At 44.1% G+C, this 20,158-nt stretch overlaps 1 protein-coding gene across 2 annotated transcripts in view; it reads left to right on the forward strand.

Annotated features, from left to right (window-relative positions):
• Positions 1-19,730, forward strand: part of LOC310928470 (zinc finger SWIM domain-containing protein 6-like) — a gene marked incomplete at both ends in the record, with an annotated part of 44,831 nt that extends 25,101 nt beyond the window's left edge. The window contains 13 exons of one of the 2 annotated variants that reach the window (XM_083891017.1): positions 4,224-4,580; positions 5,770-5,918; positions 6,026-6,176; positions 9,055-9,234; positions 9,621-9,797; positions 9,915-10,061; positions 11,508-11,654; positions 13,320-13,583; positions 14,460-14,595; positions 16,093-16,250; positions 17,126-17,289; positions 17,383-17,464; positions 18,868-19,730. In XM_083891017.1, the coding sequence (XP_083747143.1) occupies positions 4,224-4,580; positions 5,770-5,918; positions 6,026-6,176; positions 9,055-9,234; positions 9,621-9,797; positions 9,915-10,061; positions 11,508-11,654; positions 13,320-13,583; positions 14,460-14,595; positions 16,093-16,250; positions 17,126-17,289; positions 17,383-17,464; positions 18,868-19,730 (2,975 nt within the window). The remainder of the gene's footprint in view (positions 1-4,223; positions 4,581-5,769; positions 5,919-6,025; positions 6,177-9,054; positions 9,235-9,620; positions 9,798-9,914; positions 10,062-11,507; positions 11,655-13,319; positions 13,584-14,459; positions 14,596-16,092; positions 16,251-17,125; positions 17,290-17,382; positions 17,465-18,867) is intronic. The other variant, XM_083891018.1, reaches the window with a different exon arrangement.
• Between the last annotated feature and the right edge of the window lie 428 nt (positions 19,731-20,158).

The raw sequence follows: 20,158 nt of genomic DNA on the forward strand, positions 1-20,158 counted from the left end.
GTGTTAGATTTACCTCTGAATTGGTTGTAACAGGAAATAAAGTATGTCTTACGGTGGTGCAGTACGTGAGTAAATGCACTTAGTGACTTTTCCGAGTGTTGCCACGCTGCCTGAAACTTTGTTTCGGCGTCGGGAAAGAAGGAGTTAAGTTTGGTTGCCATGCCGTGCACAGAGAGCTGTATTATGCAAGCTGTGAAGTGCAGACACACACACACACACACACACACACATACACACACGGAGAGGAAGTGCATTACAGAATGCTGAGCTCAGGGCTTTGGCTCGCCGCCAAGCATACACTCCTGCATGTGCACACACACACACACACTCAGCTGAGGGCATACCGATTTTTCCAGCCTCCTCCTCCTCCTCCTCCTCGAGTCAGCCTCTCTCTTTCTGTTGCGTCAGTAGTTCAGCTGTGGGCCAGGCATGACTGGGGCAGGGCTGTGAAACAGAGTGCCATGCATTTCTGTGTGTGTGTGTGTGTGTGTGTGTGTGTGTGTGTGTGTGTGTGTGTTCGTGTACTCAAAAAGACAGGATGTGGACTGGTGGTTGAGGGAAGTGTGTGAGCGTCATCTGTGGCGCGTCTGCTAAACTGAATCGCTCGTTCGTGTTTCTCTAACAGACGCTTTCGCGATCGGCGAGACGAACGCCGTCGCGTTCCACCTCTATTTTTTTTTGGCCCCGGATCAGCATTGCACCGCATTTTCAGAAAGAATAAAAAAAACACCAAAAAAGACACCCACACTGTTTACAATCTCCTTCCACACAGCAGGGCAGATATGTGTCAGCGCTGTGCAGCGTGTCACATGTGTGAGAACATCTGAGCTGAGTGGAAATCAAACCTTCCAGATGATGTTCCAGGGTGAAAATACCCTTTGCTCGTGTTTTTAACCTTTTCTGTAGACGTGCATAACATAACATACAAACGTAGATTCAGTTGCCAGTTTATTAGGAACACTTAAGAACGGTTCAGCAATTCATCTTTACTCATGACGTTTATAATGTTCAGTTCGTGTTTAACTGGTCTTTGGGCTGCAGTTTGTTCTAGTGCTCTTGAATTACAGTATAATTTAAGTAGGTCTTCTCTAGCGCTGGGCACTAGCTTAACGCATGACGCGTTTCCATGACGACTGACCGGAAAAAAGATGCATGTGACGTCAGGTTTACGTGCCGCGTCACCGGAGTCCAGGCACTGTTTACCAGTTAGCTCGTTTAGCGCCGTTAACGCGCCTAGTGCTGAGCACTAGCTTAACGCAGGTTAAAGCATGACGTGTTTCCTTGACGACTGACCGGAAAAGACGCGTGTGACGTCATGTTTACGTGCCGCGACACTGGAGTCCAGGCACCGTTTACCAGTTAGCTCCGTTAGCTCTTTTAGCGCCGTTAGTGCGCCTAGTGCTGGGCACTAGTTTAACGCAGGTCAACGCACGACGCGTTTCCATGATGACTGACCGGGAAAAATACGCGTGTGACGGCATGTTTACGCAGCGCGACACTGGAGTCCAGGCACCGTTTACCAGTTAGCTCCGTTAGCTGCATTAGCTCGTTTAGCGCCTACAGTCGAACTGGAGCGTTCTGTTTATTAAACGAAAATGGCAGCGCTACAAATAACCAGCGTACCTGTGTACTGCATACAGACTAATTTTAACAATCCGTAGTCACGTAAACAAGACGTCACTCGCCTCTTTTTCCCCTCAGTCGTCATGGAAACGCGTCATTCGTTAACGTTTACGCCGTTAACGCGCTCAGCACTAGTCTTCTCGCTTCTGTTTACACTCTTTCTGTAGCCACTGCCAGTGCCAGTACCGATCTTAATAAAATCAGAAGGCTGTTGCACAAATCGTGGATATCTGACAAAGTGAGGCTTAACCTATGCTACTTACTTCCTCCTGGCTTAGTCTTAGTTGCACGAACGCCAAAACAGCACCGTGAACATGGGTGTAACTAATCGCGGTAAGTGCACATTCGCAGCTTTTTAAGTAGACCCCGAGGTCAGAAATGGAGAAGACGTGTGCCAAGCGAGCAACGGCTCATAATAGAAACGTATGTAGAGAGGCGAAGCACTTGATACGGGACAAAAAGGCCAAATAGCCGCTATTAATAAGATGAGAGAAAACGCATGTGCGTGCGAGCTCGTGTTCTTCGTCAGTAGTGACAAATTTTATCGGTGAATCAACCCCGTTTGTATTGTTCTTGTATTCTTTGAGTGCCGACCCGTGCATAAGTGAGAACTGGTGGATTATCACATGTGACCTCAAGCAGGTTTCCATAGTTACCAGATTCTTCTTTTGGACCGGAAAGTGTTTCGCTACAGGGAGCGTGTGCAAGCCGGCGCATTACAGTCCACATGAAACCAAACTGGTTGCGTGCGCACAGTCGTCTGCACAGGGTTTGTTTAAACCAGAAGGGGAAAATGCTGGTTTTGCCTCATTAGAAAACAGATAAGAGCATAACAAGAGTCACACACATCAACCGGTCCGTGATGATACCCGTCAGTGTGGTTCAACCAGACACAACTTGACAGTGTAAGAGCACCACAGCCGCTGGGAGAGGAGTGGGAAGACCCAAATATTCTCATTTCCTGTTCATTTCCCTTCCACAACACCTCCAGTGCTTACCTTACCCCCGAGCACCACCTCCTCCTCCTCCTCCTCCTCCTCCTCCTCCTCCTCCTCCTCCTCCTAGCCTTTAAGACTGACAGGATCACTTCACTGCAGGCAGAGACCTGCTATTGTTTCATGAACCTTTGACCCTCTCACATGCTGAAACCCTTATGGGTCTGTGTGTGTGTGTGTGTGTTCGGAGAGGCCGAAGAGAAAGTCACGGCAACAGACTTTAATATGGGTGCGACCTGAAATTTATATTTCTTCAAGCTTCGTCTATGTTTGCTGTTCCGGATAAGGAAATAAACCTGACTGACGAGTGTGCTTTCACTTCTCGTTTTAACAAAGAGCCAATGATAAATATGCGCAGTGTACAGTCAGAACTGTGGCGTGGAGGAACCGATATCTTTTACTCGACATAAAATACCAATGCCACACGACAGAATTCCTAGAAATAGGGAAATGTTGCAGGAGTGATGTGCTAAAGGTATTGAAAACATGTGTATGTACTATATATTAAACCAATAACAGCAATAATCGTTACGTTACCACTCTCATTTGCATAGTTTGTGTGTTATTAAGTGCTACACAGTCGAGTCATGGCCATTGTGGTGAGAGATTTGCGATAAGAGCGAGGCTACAGCGTTCTTATCAGTCGCTTCAAGGCTTCAAATGCACAACCAAACATGTGATGTGCAATCTTACTCTCGTCTATACCTGCTATGTGCTTTTACAAACAACCCTGTGCTAATACTGTATGATCGCTAACTTTAAGAGTAATAATAACATGTGAGTAGCTGGTTTGTATTTGTTAGGGCTGAAATTATGTTTGTTGTGTCATGGAGCTCTGCTTTTAAACACACGAGAGTGCTGGTGAGGGCAACGGTATCCGAAAACCTATTCGAAAAGTTCTATTCTTGGCTCCAAAGTGCAGCACAGAGTTCTACACAATCTACACAAGAGAATTTATCTGTCCAGTGGATACATGTTATATATGATGGCAATGTGCCTGCTAGTGCCTGCAAATGATCACTTTTCCAAATGCTAACTGCTGTTAGCTCCCAGTAGCCTCTGTGGCTGATGTCATTTCCTGTTCCATCAAGTTTAGTTTTACTTTTTTTTAAGGTGGACCTTTAAGGTGGACCTAAAGAGATACTACTAAACAGAGCGTTCTGAACAGGGCTGTTTGAACTGCTGTGGTGCTTCATCCTTATGGTATTTTGACCAAAGCATGTCACAGACACCAGGGAACTAGGTTAACTTGGAGAAACAGGGTATAATATGACCCATTTAAGTGTCTGTGTCAGATGGAGTTTGCAGTCCAGTCATACAAGAAGCACTGAACTAATCTTTTTTTAATTCACTCATTCTAATGATCCAGGACCCCGGAAATGACTGCTTTGCTCGTCACTAGTTTGTGTCACGTATAAAACTACGTCAAGGCAGTTTTGTGACCACATTCAGTGGATAATATAGCAATGAAAACCGCTGCGCTGTACTACAACTGTATTGTGGAAAAGCGGCATAAGAAGGAAAAAAAATTTAAAATTAGTTGCCGGCCCCAATACGGTGTATTTTAAAAGTTTAACACCAATCCTTTTCTTTGTTTCTCTGCAGGTTTTCACCTCAGCGGCACAGTCAGGGAACCCGCCACCTCCTCGGAGCCAGAGCTGGTCTGCAACGTGAGCGTCAGCTTCGACCGATGCAAAATCACGGCGGTGACGTGCAGCTGCGGCAACAAGGACATTTTCTATTGTGCCCACGTTGTGGCGCTATCGCTATACCGAGTACGGAAGCCCGAGCAGGTCAAACTGCGCCTGCCCATCTCAGAGACTCTTTTCCAAATGAACAGGGATCAGCTGCAGAAGTTTGTACAGTACCTGATCACAGTGCATCACACCGAGGTGCTGCCAACGGCACAGAAACTGGCAGATGAAATCCTGTCGCAGAACTCGGAGATTAACCAGGTCCATGGTGAGTGGAGGATCTGGATGATTGGAAGTGCTATTGCTGGAAGAACAGAGTGTTCTAGTTCTTAATGTGCATGCAGGGCAAAACACCCAAATGCTGGTAGCCATGTTGGATTTCCTCTGTCTTGCATCAGTGGAAGTCCAACGGCAGGACTCTGGAAATATAAAGAGCTTAGGAGAACAGGAGGGAAAACAAGTTTGTGATCACCTTGTGCATTCCCAAGTCTCCCTAACTCAAACCTAAACAGGAGTCTGATCTCAGCTTTAAAGGGGACATATTATGCAAAATCAACCTTTTAGTCATTTAAATCCTTATATCTGAGACTCTGGAGGCCCTATCGGTGTGAAAAAAGATGACTCACTCATGTTTTTGTGGTCCTCCTCAGTACAAGGACAGGAGATAAAACAAGCGATGTTGACTTCCGCACTCATTGGAACGTCACAATGCGCTAAATTTCTGGAATTTTTGTCTCACGGAGCTCTGCGAAGGATTCGTTTAGACCAGCATGCTGGTGAGAGCAACAGTATCCCAAAACCGGAAGTTCTATTGTTAGCTCCACAGTGCAGCACAGAGTTCTACACAAACTTCCAGCCTCAGAGGATTTATCTGTCCAGTGGATACATGTTATATATGACGACAATGTGCCTGCTAGAGCCTGCAAATGATCACTTTTCCAAATGCTAACTGCTGTTAGCTTCCAGTAGCCTCTGTGGCTGATGTCATTTCCTGTCCCTTAAGTGTCGTTTTACTTTTTTTTTAAGGTGGACCTTTAAGGTGGACTTAAAGAGAAACTACTAAACTGAGCGTTCTGAACAGGGCTGTTTTTGCAGGGTGATTGAACTGCTGTGGTGCTTCATCCTTATGATATTTTGACCAAAGCATGTCACAGACATGTTCATTAGGACACCAGGGAACTAGGTTAACTTGGAGAAATAGGGTATAACATGTCCCCGTAAGTCATTTACTGGTCACTATGTTTTACGTAGTCACATAGTCATCGTGGTAATCAATTATTCTTTGGTCCAAAAAGTTGTTAAAAGCTAGAGCACGGCTCAACACCTGACCTTATAGAAGTCTGCAGGGATTATATTGCATACACTGTATTTCATATAAAGGGGAGTGTCACTTTTGCCGTAGTTGCCTTCTCGCTCTTCCAGTGCGTCGTCGCCTGATTTGTTGTCACCTGTTGCAGGCGCTCCGGATCCGACAGCAGGCGCCAGCGTGGATGATGACAACTGCTGGCATCTGGACGAGGAACAGGTTCAAGAGCAGGTGAAGCTCTTTCTCTCCCAGGGCGGGTACCACGGCTCAGGAAAGCAGCTCAACTTACTGTTCAGCAAGGTAACAACCTTTTCCAGAGCGACTCGCCCAAGCACAAACACACGCGGCAGCTGTACGGCGACCTTTAACCTCAATGTCCGCCCCCCCCCCCCCCCCCGTCTCCGTAGGTGAGAGAGATGCTGAAGATGAGGGACTCCAACGGAGCTCGCATGCTAACGCTGATCACAGAGCAGTTCATGGGCGACCCCAGGCTAGTGCTGTGGAGGCAACAGGGAACCACCATGACCGACAAGTACAGGCAACTGTGGGATGAACTAGGTACAGTTTCAAAACACAACACACAGTGAATTCAACATCAAAGCGGAAACTTTGCAAGTGTGGTCAGGTTTTTTTTTTTTTTTCTCTTCCTCCATAACGATCGAATCAAATCCATGCATTATCAAGACAAAGAGAACGTAGCACAGACGTACAGAAACAAGCCGATCAGGTTTTTATATATACGACGTGAAGTGGAAACTGAAAGAGTTGACAGGAGGTGTGCGGTTACACAGAAGCGACCGGAGCCTTTCGCTTGAACGGATTGCGGAAAAAAAAAAAACGTTGCATGACTTGTTGCGTTCTGTTGAGCGACAATTATCAAAGCGTGGGCAATTATTTCAGCCACGCCGAACACATAACGCTGAGTTCACATAAGAGGAGAGAAGAAAAAATTAAATCAATTTTACTAACTATCGAATAAAAAGGTCCCCGTTTTGGTGACCGCTGTTAAAAAGTCTCACTAATACATATCAGTAACTGTGAATCCAGCTAAAAGGTTTTACCCGAAGCCAAAAACGCTAACAGTCTGTATTTTATTTCTTCACATTAACAACAGTTGCGAGTAAACAGGTTGTACAGGCTGCTCACGAACATGGATCCATGCATAATAAACACAGTTTAAATACTCGGTCACTAATCCTCTGTTTAATAAATGATAACTCAGCCTCTAGGTTCAGATTCTGTTATTATTATTATTATTATCATTATTATTATTATTGTTTTCCCTGACACTCCCTCGGATTGTTGCCCTGCATTTCATCACTCTGCTGTTTTCCCTCCTTCATTGTTGTCCTTGGTTGCAGCGTTAACAAAGACACAGAGGATACAGCGTCTCTCCTCCGGTACCATCCCCCCATTCCTCAGCCTCCCTCCCCCATACAACACTTCTTCCTCACAATCTCTCGCTCTCTCTGACCCCCCCCCCCCCACACACACACACACACACACACTTCTCCTCTCTAATTTTGTCATCTCATCCTTTATTGTTCCTCAACGTTGTGCCTTTATCTTCCAGTCTGTACCCAGTAGTGTCCTCCTGTGTGGCGCTTTAGCTCGTCTCAGTGGCAGTTTAGTCGGTTAATTCAAGAAAATTGAACAGCAGCGATGATGAGTTAAAGTCTAATTCATTGCATTTACTCGATTTTACATCTACTCTGTCAGTGTTGTTGTTTATCTCTGTCCTTGTTTTTGAGTGTTGGGATTATTGACCTCCGCCAAGGAGGTATCTGTTTTTAGCCAGAGTTTCTTTGTCTGTTTGATATTGACCAACATAACTGGATAAGTCACAGACGGATTTGGATGAAATTTTCAGGAAATGTCCACAATGGGACCAGGAACAAGTGATTCAATTTTGGGCATGATCCGTAGATGCTATCACTGGTTACAACTAGTGCTGGTAGCGGCGGTTAACGGCGTCAGCGTTAGCGCACAGCGCGTTTCCGTGACGCTTGACCGCAAAAAAGACACGTGTGACGTCATGTTTGCGTGCCGCCGTGTTAAAATCGAGTCGCTAAAGTAACGCTAAACTTTAAAAACAGAGGCACACATACGCAATACACAGGTTATTTGTAGCGCTCCTCGCTTCCTTTAATAAACAGACCGCTCCAGTTCGACTGTAGGCGTGCTAACCGGCGCTAAAAGGAGCTAATGCAGCTACCGGAGCTAACTGGTAAACGGTGCCTGGACTCCTGTGTCGCGGCACATAAACATAACGTCGCACGGCGCACGTCTTTTTCCGGTTAGTCGTCATGGAAAGGCACCATGCGTTAGCGTGCGTTAACCTAGTTCCCAGCACTAGTTACAACGCAAAGAGTACGTTTTCAAAGTCCTAAGGGGGGGGTGAGTCTGCGCTCTCCGAGTGCTTTTCTAGTTATTTGCTTTATTGTTTGAGAGCCGAACCAGGGACAAAAATGGCGAATTCCCTATGACTAAGTGTTCCTTACGCATTGAATTGATTCCATTTTACTTGAATTTACTTGAATTGAATATAATAACAGTAGTAACCAGTGATAGCGTCGACGGATCACACCCAAATCACTTGTTCCTGGTTCCATTGCGGAAATTTCCTGAATATTTCATCCAAATCGGTCCTTGACTTTTCAAGCTATGTTGGTCACTAACAGACAGTCAAACGCATATATAGACCCCTCTCTAAACGATGTCATGGTGGCTCCATTTGATTATCTTTCATTTCAATCCTTCTTTCAAACTCAGCGACTGAACAATTTAAGCTCGCCACTTGAATGTCACCTCTGACGTCTACCTTTACTGGAGCGAATGCCAGTTGTCTGTAACTCCCCTTTGCAGACAAAAGCCAGATGTTCGCTTGCATTCGTGGATTTTCAAGCAGCGCAAATGAGGATCGACTTAAATGAACGTGCATTAGTCTTTCGCATAATATGTCCATTTGTGCTTTTTCGTCATAATTGGTCAGATTAAAGCTGCATTCATTAATTCAAATGACTCGATTTGTGCCAAGGTTGCTCACAAAGTTCACAAACCCAAGAGACGGACGCGATTTAAAAAAAAAAAAAAAAAAAAAAAAGGCCTTTAGGATCATGATTGTGAAAAGCGCACGATAATAAAGCCTTGATGAGTCTGAATCAGCCGTGTGTGAACAGCTGTTGCTGTGGTATAAAAATCCTTTGCGCTGAAAAAGACTAGCAATGTTAACAAAATCAAAGCCTCCCAAGGGTGACACTGTGTTCATTAAAGGTGATCAATCTTTGTGTAAATAAATGGTATCTCTATATTTATCTTAAATATCCCTTTGAGAGACAAAAAAACGAAAATTGTGATTATGTTTTCTCCATAATAATCAACCCTTTAGGTCTTAGAGTGTGTGTGACTGTAAATGTGTGTGTGTGTCTGTGTGCAGGGACTCTGTGGATGTGCATTGTGCTGAACCCCCACTGTAAACCCGAGCAGAAAGGTTTCTGGCTTCGACAGCTACGCAGGTGGAACAGTGTGGACGTCTGCCCCTTGGAGGATGGTAACCATGGCAGCGAGCTGACCAATCTGACCAACGTTCTGCCCCAGGGCCCTCCCGGCAACCCAGGTGAGATGCTACCTGAAGCACAAGATCTTTGCTTTCTTTCTTTTGTTTTCTCCCAAATTTCCCTCCCAGACTCGACCTCGTCACCTCTTTTCTCTCTCTCTCTTCATGCTCTTCTTCTGCTCCTGCCGGTGCATTAACACCGTTGTCTCCTTTCCTTTCGCCCTCCCCCTCTCTTTTAATCAAGTCTACTTCTATCAATCTCGCGCCTGCGAGTCGTATTACCTTTGCAGCGCATGCTACTGGAATGAGCCTCGTAACAATTTCTCTGGCACTGTGCTTCCCCTGTTGAAGAAAATGAAAGAAAAAAAACAGACACACCAGCATTTCTATAAGCTGCTAATGATGATGTTTGAAATGACATGTTCTCACCGCGTCATCTCTTTCAGACCCACTCACTCGGCCTCACCGGACCGTCTTCACGCGGGCGATCGAGGCCTGCGACCTGCACTGGCAGGACCCCCACCTGCAACACATCATCACGGAGGACCACTACGCCAACTACTGTTACCATGACAACCTGGACAGCTCCCTCTTTGACGCCCGAGGGTGGCCTCTGTGGCACGGTAAGAGAGAGAGAGCGGGGAGTGGAGGATGGGACGCCCTCAGGATAGAGAAGAGGAGAGACGACGGGGTCGGATCGATGAAAAGTATCTTGAAATCTCTTTTCTTGAATCCCGCAGAGCACGTCCCCACTGCCTGCGCCCGAGTAGATGCCCTGAGATCACACGGCTACCCCAAGGAAGCGCTCAGGCTGGCCATCACCATAGTCAACACACTGAGGAGGCAACAGCAGAAACAGCTGGAGTTCTTCCGCACTCATAAAAAAGGTCAGTCTATCTTCCATCATGTTTTTTTTATGTGACTGATGCTTCACGCTGTACATCCCTATTAGGCAAATACTGAAGAATATGACGTTATATACACAAACTTAACCCTAGAACACCATTGCCGGGTGTTTTCACCCGAGATGAAGTTTTCATCTTCATGATTATTTTTTTAAGGCGTTTTTTGTTCCCAAATTCCTAATTTTCCAGTAATTTTGGAGCATTTTTATATGGTTCCTTCATGATGTTTTTCTTTCATTTTGTTAGACATGACACACTTTAAAATAAAAGAACACTACTCAAACTCATCATGTATTGTCATGTTTTTATATATTTTGAAGTACTTTTTATTGGGTAAAATAAAAATCACCCGGCGTTAGTGATGATATTTTGAATTTGAGCGATAGTGTTCTAGGGCTAAGTAAAAAAAATGCTATAGCATGATTTAAATGGCCAGTGTGTAAGAATTAGGGACCGTTCACCCATACCGTCACCCTCACATATCAGAGATGTTGTTGTTCTGCTTTGTTTGGCTCAAGATGGTGGCATTTGTGAAGCAATGCCTTTGCCTCAAGACCATGTTAAAAGGCTTATTCTGAGAACCATGTCGCTCTACATCAGTAGTCGCTGTTAAAATGCGGAGATATTTAAAGGTCCCGTAAGTAAAAGGAAACTTAAGGGACAGCAAGTGACATCGGCCACAGAGGCTACTGGGAGCTAACGGCAGTTAGCATTTGGGAAAGTGATCATTTGCAGGCTCTAGCAGGCACATTGCCGTCATATATAACATGAATCCACTGGACAGATAAATCCTCTGAGGCTGGAAGTTTGTGTAGAACTCTGTGCTGCACTGTGGAGACAAGAATAGAACTTTTCACGGACTTCTAGAAATAATGTAAAATGTCTGTTTTAAGGGACATTTCTCAGTTATTTCTGTCATGTTAAAGTCCTGCTGGAGGGACATAACATGCCCTTATCTTATCACATATCCCTTAGCTTATGTCAAATATATTAAGACCTACATCTACAGTGAATCAGAGTAATCTACACAACTGTATGGGTTTAAATTGCACGTTCAATAAGAATTATTTTCTTCACAGTCTATTTGTATGTTGAATATCCGGCATAGAAGTGAGTGGGGAAGTGATTAGTAAGCACGTGAGAGATGCAGATTAATTATGCATCAGCCAACATGACGAACTAAAAGGTCATCGAAGATGGAAATCGAAATACGCAGCTGTTTCACGCTGTATAGAAATAAATGCTCAAACCATATTATATCGGATTGTGAAAGGAGTGTTCCGATTTACACCTCTGCTGATGGAGCCGACGTTGTTATTTACTTAGTTTTAGAGCGCGTTACTAACGAGGAAAAACAGAAGTGACATTATTATTTATTATTTTGCTTTAACACTTTATGTCTGTGTCTGTGTGTGTGTGTTACTGCAGAGCTGCTCCACAAAGGCATAACATCAGTGACCAACCTGGAGGGCTGGGTGGGCCACCCTCTGGACCCCATCGGCACCCTGTTCAGCACTCTGACGGAGACGGGCCACGGCAGCGAAGACGGCGCCTCGGTCCTGCTGGACTTCTCAGGTACACACAGATACACAGAGGAGGCACTGCAGTACTCGCATACTTTATATGAGGGGTCTCACAAACACATGCGGCCCCCGAATCAATTGCATGTTGCCCGCCACTTAATAATATCAACTTATAATGAGTTTAGAGCTGAAACGATTAATCGATTAATCGATTATTAATCAATTACTAAATCAATCGTCAACTATTTTGATACGCGATAATGGGTTTGAAGCTTTTTTCACAATTAAAGCTAAAATTTTGATTGTTTTAGCTTCTTAAATGTGAATATTTTCTTTGTTTCTTTGCTCATCATAAAGTAATCATTAAAACTGAATCAGACACATTTGACATATATACTTTTTTGTTTATATATATATTTATTTATATATGTATGTATATGTATATATGTGTGTGTATATATATACATACATATATATGTATATGTCTATATGTGTATGTATATCTATATATATATACATATATATTTATATATGTGTATATATATATATATACATACACATATATATATATATATAGACATATATATTTATATGTGTATATATATATATATATTTATATGTATGTTTATATAGCTACATATATATATATATATATATAGATATACACACACACACGCATATATATATATATATTTTTTTTTTTTTCGGAGAGTGCCCCCAGTGATAAAATCCCCACTACACCACTGTATATACATATATATATCTGTATGTATGTATGTACTGTATATGTGTATTTACATATATATGTATATATACATATATTTGTATATATACGTATATATATATATATATACATATATATATAAAAATAACAGCAAGAGTTCTGTACCTACGTACATGCTGAAGCTGAGGAAGTGCATTACTTGAATTAAAGTCCTCCATTCCTGTTCTTTGCAGATACAGTACACAAAACACACACACACACACACACACACATTTACACTGCAGTGATTGTGTCTTCCTGTCACAACTGCGGGCCCTCGGGCAGCAATCAGCAGTGATGACACAGACGCGGCTCTGATTGGCCTGCAGTCATCCTCTTACAACTGCTCATGAATAAGGAATGCGGCAGGGCAAAAAAAAAAAAACGCCCCAATTAAAATGCATTAATTATGCAGCAAGCTCGGCCCAGAACCCAGAGAAAAAAGCTCCACGCTTTGTTTTATCCTGGTGAAGTGACAAGGAAGATGGTGATTCATGGGAAAAAAGTTGTTCGCTTTCAATTAAGACTCTGATATTTATCTGTGTGTGTGTGTGTGTGTGTGTGTGTAATTCATTAGGGATCGTTAACCCTTCTGGGATGAACTCTGAGGTCTGCCAAGACATCATTAAGCCAATAAAACACACGTTACCACCCCCAGGAGAGCACACTCTGAAAATAGGAACAGCAGTGCAACCAAATAGATCAATAGATCTATCAACGCTTGGTTCACAGCCTGAAGGGAACATTTCCCCCCCCTGAGTCATCCTCCTCACTGAGGGCTCAAATCTTAATCCAATCCTGACTCACGTTATAGAATCTGAATCATCTTCTGAATCTTCTGAAGTTGTTTGTTTGGTTGGGGGAAAAATGAAGAAGTGACTCTGACGTCAATATAAAAGACAACAATGTGCTTTCAAACCCTAAACCCCAGTCCTCTCTTGCTTCACCCCCCAGGCTCGCCGAGTCCAGGGAGGACGACGGAGCCGTCCGTTTTCCTCGCCGCGCATCTTTTCCTGGAAGAAGGCGAGTCGTTCGTGTCGCTGGCCGTGGAGACAGCTCTGATCGGCCTCGGGCAGCAGAGGGTGATGCCCGACGGCCTTTACGCCCAGGAGAAAGTGTGTCGCAACGAAGAGCAGCTGTTGGCCAAGCTCCAAGAAGTCGATTTGGACGACTCGTTGGTGAAAGTCTTCCAGAAGCAAGCTGTTTTCCTGCTCGAGGGTGAGCCAGACTCAAACATCCCAACACGCTGTTGGTTGTAGATCATGTCGATTGATTTGCTGCCTGTCGCCTGTCCTCTGCGGAGTAAAATTAACATCTTTGACGTTTAACTATAGATATCATGATTGACTCTGGGAAATGAAGAAGGAGCATTTTTTTCAAGGCTGCAGCTGACAATTGTTTCTGTTACTCATAAATCTGCTGTTTATTCTCTGAATTAATTAGCTTGTTTAACTGAAAAATGTCTTCCTTAATATCCCACAGCCCGAGGGAGTTGTCTGAATGCATTGTTGTTGTTTTTTCTGGTTCAATATCTGTGTCTTCCTACCAGAATTACTATTAATCCACCACTTATAATAGTTCCCAAAAGCTGTACTATTACCAAGCTCCACAGTGCAGCACAGAGTTCTACACAAACCTCCAGCCTCAGAGGATTTATCTGTCCAGTGGATACATGTTATATATGACGGCAATGTGCCTGCTAGAGCCTGCAAATGATCATTTTTCCAAATGCTAACTGCTGTTAGCTCCCAGTAGCCTCTGTGGCTGATGTCATTTCCTGTCCCTTAAGTTTCGTTTTACTTTTTTTTTAAGGTGGACCTAAAGAGATACTACTAAATAGAGCGTTCTGAACAGGGCTGTTTTAGCAGGGTGATTGAACTGCTGTGGTGCTTCATCCTTATGGTATTTTAACCAAAGCATGTCACAGACATGTTCATTAGGACACCAGGGAACTAGGTTAACTTGGAGAAATAGGGTATAATATGGGACCTTTAAACCTGTTGACATGCCAAACAGGGAAATCCCCCTCACACTGTGATTTGACACCAAACTCAACTCCACAAACTGATGTGATTCCCATGTGTTTCCTTGCAGCTGGTCCTTACAGTGGTCTGGGAGAATTACTCTACAGAGAGAGCGTACCCATGCACACCTTTGCCAAGTATCTCTTCACCTCACTGCTACCTCATGACGCCGAGCTGGCGTACAAAATTGCACTGAGGGCCATGAGGTAAGTGTGGACGGACTTGACACACATGTTTTTTACTTGGATTATGTACTTGTTGATGGAATAAAGACAGAGTTCAGACACTAGTGGATGTCCACTATGGCCAACCTATGGGATGAAAAATGTCCCACCAGAAACTGAATTTGAATCAATGGAATCATGGATTATATATGGCCAAAAGAATTGTCACGGGCGAAAAATAAAATGCCTACAGAGGTTGCCCTAGGCTAATGCTAATCGTAGCATCGCTAGCTTACCTTTGGAAACGGGTTCGCCAAGTTCACTCCCACCTCCCTGCGCCAGACAGCGCAGCTGCTGCTGATGAGCCGCTGCCTGACTGGTCACAACAGCTAGCTACGCTAATGCTAATTGAAAATTTTAAAAATTGCGTTGTGCCTAATGTGAGTAAGTGAACCTGCTCAAAGTGGTCCCCAGTGAGGGCAGGTTTAGGTTAGGGTCAGGATTAGGAGAACCCCTTTTGGCTCCAGGTAGAACCTTTTCCACCAAGAACCCCTTTAAAACCCTTTATCCAGGAAAGGTTTTTTTTAAAGGGTTCTCTGGATCAAAATGGTTCTTACTGGAACCATTAGTGTTACCAAGAACCCTTGAAAAGCAGAAGCATTTTCCAGCATTTCCACAAGCAAAAGGTTTCCAGGTAGAACCTCAGCCCTTGTAGAAGGACCCTTTTGGAACCCTTATTTCTAAGAGTGTAGTAATTATGGTTAGGGTTAGAGTGAGTCTCCAGGATATAAATGTAAGTCAATGCATTCATATCCTCTGAAGTCATGGAAACCACACCGTGTGTGCGAGTGTGATCTTATTAAATCTTATTACATCTCATTAAAATATGACCAATTATGTCAAACATAGTTAATGTGAAATAAACGTCACTATGACTCAAATTAATGCAGCACATTAACTCATTCACTCTGCATTCAAAGAAAAATGCACCGTTCTCTTTTCTAACACGGCAGCAGATTCAATACAGCCATTTTGTTTTCCGACGCGAACGCATCAGCGACGCTCCTCTCGCCGTCTGTCAGTCATCATTTCACTGCGTGCTGCGCGTTAATAAATAAATGGATGAAAATGTGTGTGAAGTGGAGGGCGGTAGAGTGAATAAATATGAGCTGGCTGATTGGTCTGCGCTCATGATGCAGACATGGAGGGATGGAGGCAGATAGAGGAGATGTCTGGTGCCACGCTTTAATGACAAAACCTCCGTTTGCTGGAATAGTCACTAAATAATTAAATACTACTGAAAAGGAGTTTTAAAAAGATGTGTGAATAATAAATACATACTGTTGGTTACCTCCCTAACCACCACGAGGTAGTCTATTTCCTTTTATCCAAATTAGACCCCCGTGGATATTTAAAATGTACATATATATATGTACATTATAATATATATATATACAAGGAACCAGACTGATTCTGTGAGCTGCTGTGGGATTACGTCTCTCTGTTTGCGTCTAACCCCAGTTTCTGTTCTGTGCTCAGATTGCCAGTCCTGGAGTCCACGGCCTCCTCTGGTGACTTGTCCCGGCCCCACCATATAGTGTCGGTGGTTCCCAACCGCTACCCTCGCTGGTTCACGCTGAGCCACATAGAGACCCAACAGTGTGAACTGGCCTCCACCATGCTCACTGCTGCTAAAGGTACAAACCAACGCCATTGTTTGGAAATGTTGTTTCTGCTTTTGACATTTTTCATGGCATGATAAGGAATGGCTTTTTACACCTTAAAGGAGACACATTATGTAAAATCAACTTTTTAATCATTTATATCCTTATATTTGGGCCTTATCAGTCGGCAAAGTGTGAAAAAAGATGACTCACTCATGTTTTTGTGGTCCTCCTCAGTCTAAGTACATGAGTCACACAGAGCTCCGCTTTGTCCGTAAAACTTGCAAGAGTGTTGGCGAGGGCAACGGTATTCGAAAACTTGAAGTTCGCAAAGTTCGCGAAAAGTTCTATTCTTGGCTCCACAGTGCAGCACAGAGTTCTACACAAACTTCCAGCCTCAGAGGATGTATCTGTCCAGTGGATACATGTTATATATGATGGCAATGTGCCTGCTAGAACCTGCAAATGATCACTTTTCCAAATGCTAACTGCTGTTAGCTCCCAGTAGCCTCTGTGGCTGATGTCATTTCCTGTCCCTTACGTTTTGTTTTACTTTTATTTTTTAAGGTGGACCTAAAGAGATAATACTAAACAGAGTGTTCTGAACAGGGCTGTTTTGGCAGGGTGATTGAACTGCTGTGGTGCTTCATCCTTATGGTATTTTGACCAAAGCATGTCACAGACATGTTCATTAGGACACCAGGGAACTAGGTTAACTTGGAGAAATAGGGTATAATTAAGTGTCCAGTACAAATATCAAAACCATAAAGGCCCTCTGTATATTTCCGTGCAAATGCCGCGCGATTAGATATTTTACTCGAAACGTTCAGCACAATTATACAGTAAATCACGCCATAATTTCACTGCCTCTTTCTTACACGGTACATTTTATCATTGGCTGTTTTCAGGCGACGCTCGTAAACTACAAACAGTGTTAGAGTCCATCCAGAAGAACATCCACTCCTCATCGCACATCTTCAAACTGGCCCAGGATGCCTTCAAGATCGCCACGCTCATGGACAGTCTGCCCGATATCACTCTGCTCAAAGTCTCCCTGGAGCTGGGCCTCCAGGTAAACAACACACACACACACACACACACACACAAACCTCACACTTCGTACTGAGAAAGACTCGGCTCGGTGCTAATTGCACTCTTCTTACAGGTGATGAGAATGACCCTGTCCACCTTGAACTGGAGGAGGAGGGAAATGGTGCGATGGCTCGTCACTTGCGCTACAGAAGTTGGTGAGTCAAAGAAACTGACGCTCACACGGTACAGGTGTCGCTTAAGTGTCCCCTAATGTTTGACTCTAAATGGATGGAAAAAGTGCAGAACAGAGTCCTACACAAACTTCCAGCCTCAGAGGATTTATCTGTCCAGTGGATACATGTTATATATGACGGCAATGTGCCTGCTAGAGCCTGCAAATGATCACTTTTCCAAATGCTAACTGCTGTTAGCTCCCAGTAGCTTCTGTGGCTGATGTCAGTTCCTGTCCCTTAAGTTTCGTTTTACTTTTTTTTTTAAGGTGGACCTAAAGAGATACTACTAAACAGAGTGTTCTGAACAGGGCTGTTTTGGCAGCGTGATTGCGAGGCGAGCTGGGACCATGTAGTGGAGACACGTCAGTGTCTTTAAATATCTGCCTTTTATATAATATCTCTTTTACTTGGCCCTCACACACGGCCTCAGCGTGTAGGGAAATCCAGATGAGCTTGGCTCTGTGTCTTACTGTGTGTAACTTTGCTTTGGGGAGGGAGGGGATAGTTGACCGTTAGCAAATATCAGTTCCAAATAACTTACGGATAAAGAGATGTGAGGAAAAAGCAGGTCTGACTTCACAAGAGCTTATAACGTGAAATTTGGAGGCCTCTCAGCGGGAGACAAGGAGCGACTGGCAGAGCAGTGATTACGGAAGATTGTGGTCTCTGGGCCGATTAAGTTGGTCTTATGTTTGGACTTGAATGCTGAAACCCAGTGGCTGATGTTTCCCTGAAGTGGACAGGAAGTGGGGTCTAGAGGGTAAAACCCCTCCTCCCATGTGATTTCTTGTGAATGTTGGGGAGTGACAAGGCGTCCCTGTTTCTGAGTGTGAATGGATTCATTGAGAACGCGCCAGTTGGTGATGTAGAGGCAGAGCCAGAGCCTATAATGTCACACATTAGGGAACAGAAGATCACATCAGAAGTTAAACAGACAGTGACGTATTACGTCGGAGTGGAATTTTGAATTAGGAGAGCGAAACGATCAAAGGAAGGAGTTCTGAACAGAGATGTGCTGCAGTAAATTAAGAAGATCAGACCAGTTAATCGAATAAAAGTTCAGGTTAATCAATCAATCAATCTCTCTAGAAAATTACTTTATAAAAACAATAATTAATCCTTAGAACACAGAGCATTTTGGCTGATTTTTCCCATGACTATCTTTAAACATGCAGTACAGAGGCACATATAAGAATGTGTCTTATATGCTTTTTTTCCAGCACAACCTAGACAATCTGATGAAAAAAACATGTATATAAATATCACTACTAAATACAGAACTTTGGGATTTGTTGTTTTTAGCAGGGTTTTAAAAAAAGTAGAGGATCTATGATTGAGCCTGGGGGAAACTCCTTAATGGACTTTGATTTTTATTTTCTCTTCAGGTGTGTTTGCACTGGACAGCATCATGCAGAGCTGGTTCACCCTCTTCACACCCACTGAAGCCACCAGTGTCGTGGCCAGCACGGTCATGTCGAACAGCACCATCGTCCGCCTGCATCTGGACTGCCATCAGCAGGAAAAGCTGGCCAACTCAGCCCGCACCTTAGCCCTGCAGTGTGCCATGAAGGACCCCCAAAACTGTGCCCTGTCCGCCCTGACGCTCTGCGAGAAGGACCACATTGCCTTCGAGACGGCCTACCAGATTGTACTGGACGCAGCTGCCACGGGAATGAACTACACGCAGCTGTTTACGATAGCGCGCTACATGGAGCACCGCGGTTATCCCATGAGGGCGTACAAACTAGCAACGTTAGCCATGGCTCACCTGAACCTCAGCTACAACCAAGACACGCACCCGGCCATCAACGACGTGCTGTGGGCGTGCGCGCTCAGCCATTCGCTGGGGAAAAACGAACTGGCGGCCGTCATCCCCCTGGTCGTGAAGAGCGTGAAGTGCGCCACCGTCTTGTCGGACATTCTGCGGCGGTGCACGCTAACGACGCCGGGCCTGGTGGCGCTGCACAGTCGCAGGAACTCTGGGAAGCTGATGTCTCTGGACAAGGCTCCGCTCAGGCAGCTACTGGACGCCACGATCGGGGCCTACATCAACACGACGCACTCTCGGCTGACGCACATCAGCCCGCGCCACTACAGCGAGTTCATCGAGTTCCTCGGTAAAGCCAGAGAGACTTTTCTGATGGCGCAGGACGGACACATGCAGTTCACTCAGTTCATAGACAACCTGAAACAGATATACAAGGGCAAAAAGAAACTCATGATGCTTGTTCGAGAGAGATTTGGCTGAAAGAGCATCGAAAGACCCTTTTTTTATATATACTTGAGACTCTTTTTTTTTTTTTTTTATCCTTTCTAACTTGAAGAAAAAAAATCCACTTAAAACAACATTCACACAAATCTTACTCTAATAACTTGGAACTGCTGGGTCTAATGTGATAATGAGACGTCGGGGTGTAATTAAACGCACATCGAGGCCAGGTTTTAAGAGCAGCGTCGATGAGACCAATCGACTACCAAGCCACAAAAATGGACTGAAAATGTCCGGTTTATATGCTGAACAAAGGGGTGACGCCTATATACATTCAATTATATAACACAAATAACATAGTATTGTATAGCATTAGCATCCCAAAGCAATTAGCAACGCAAGAATGTGGATCTCATCAAAATGTCGTGCATTTAATACCAAACAAATACAAATATCCCAATATTGAC

Source organism: Microchirus variegatus (genome assembly GCF_963457635.1).
Source record: "Microchirus variegatus genome assembly, chromosome: 1".
Taxonomy (NCBI): domain Eukaryota; kingdom Metazoa; phylum Chordata; class Actinopteri; order Pleuronectiformes; family Soleidae; genus Microchirus; species Microchirus variegatus.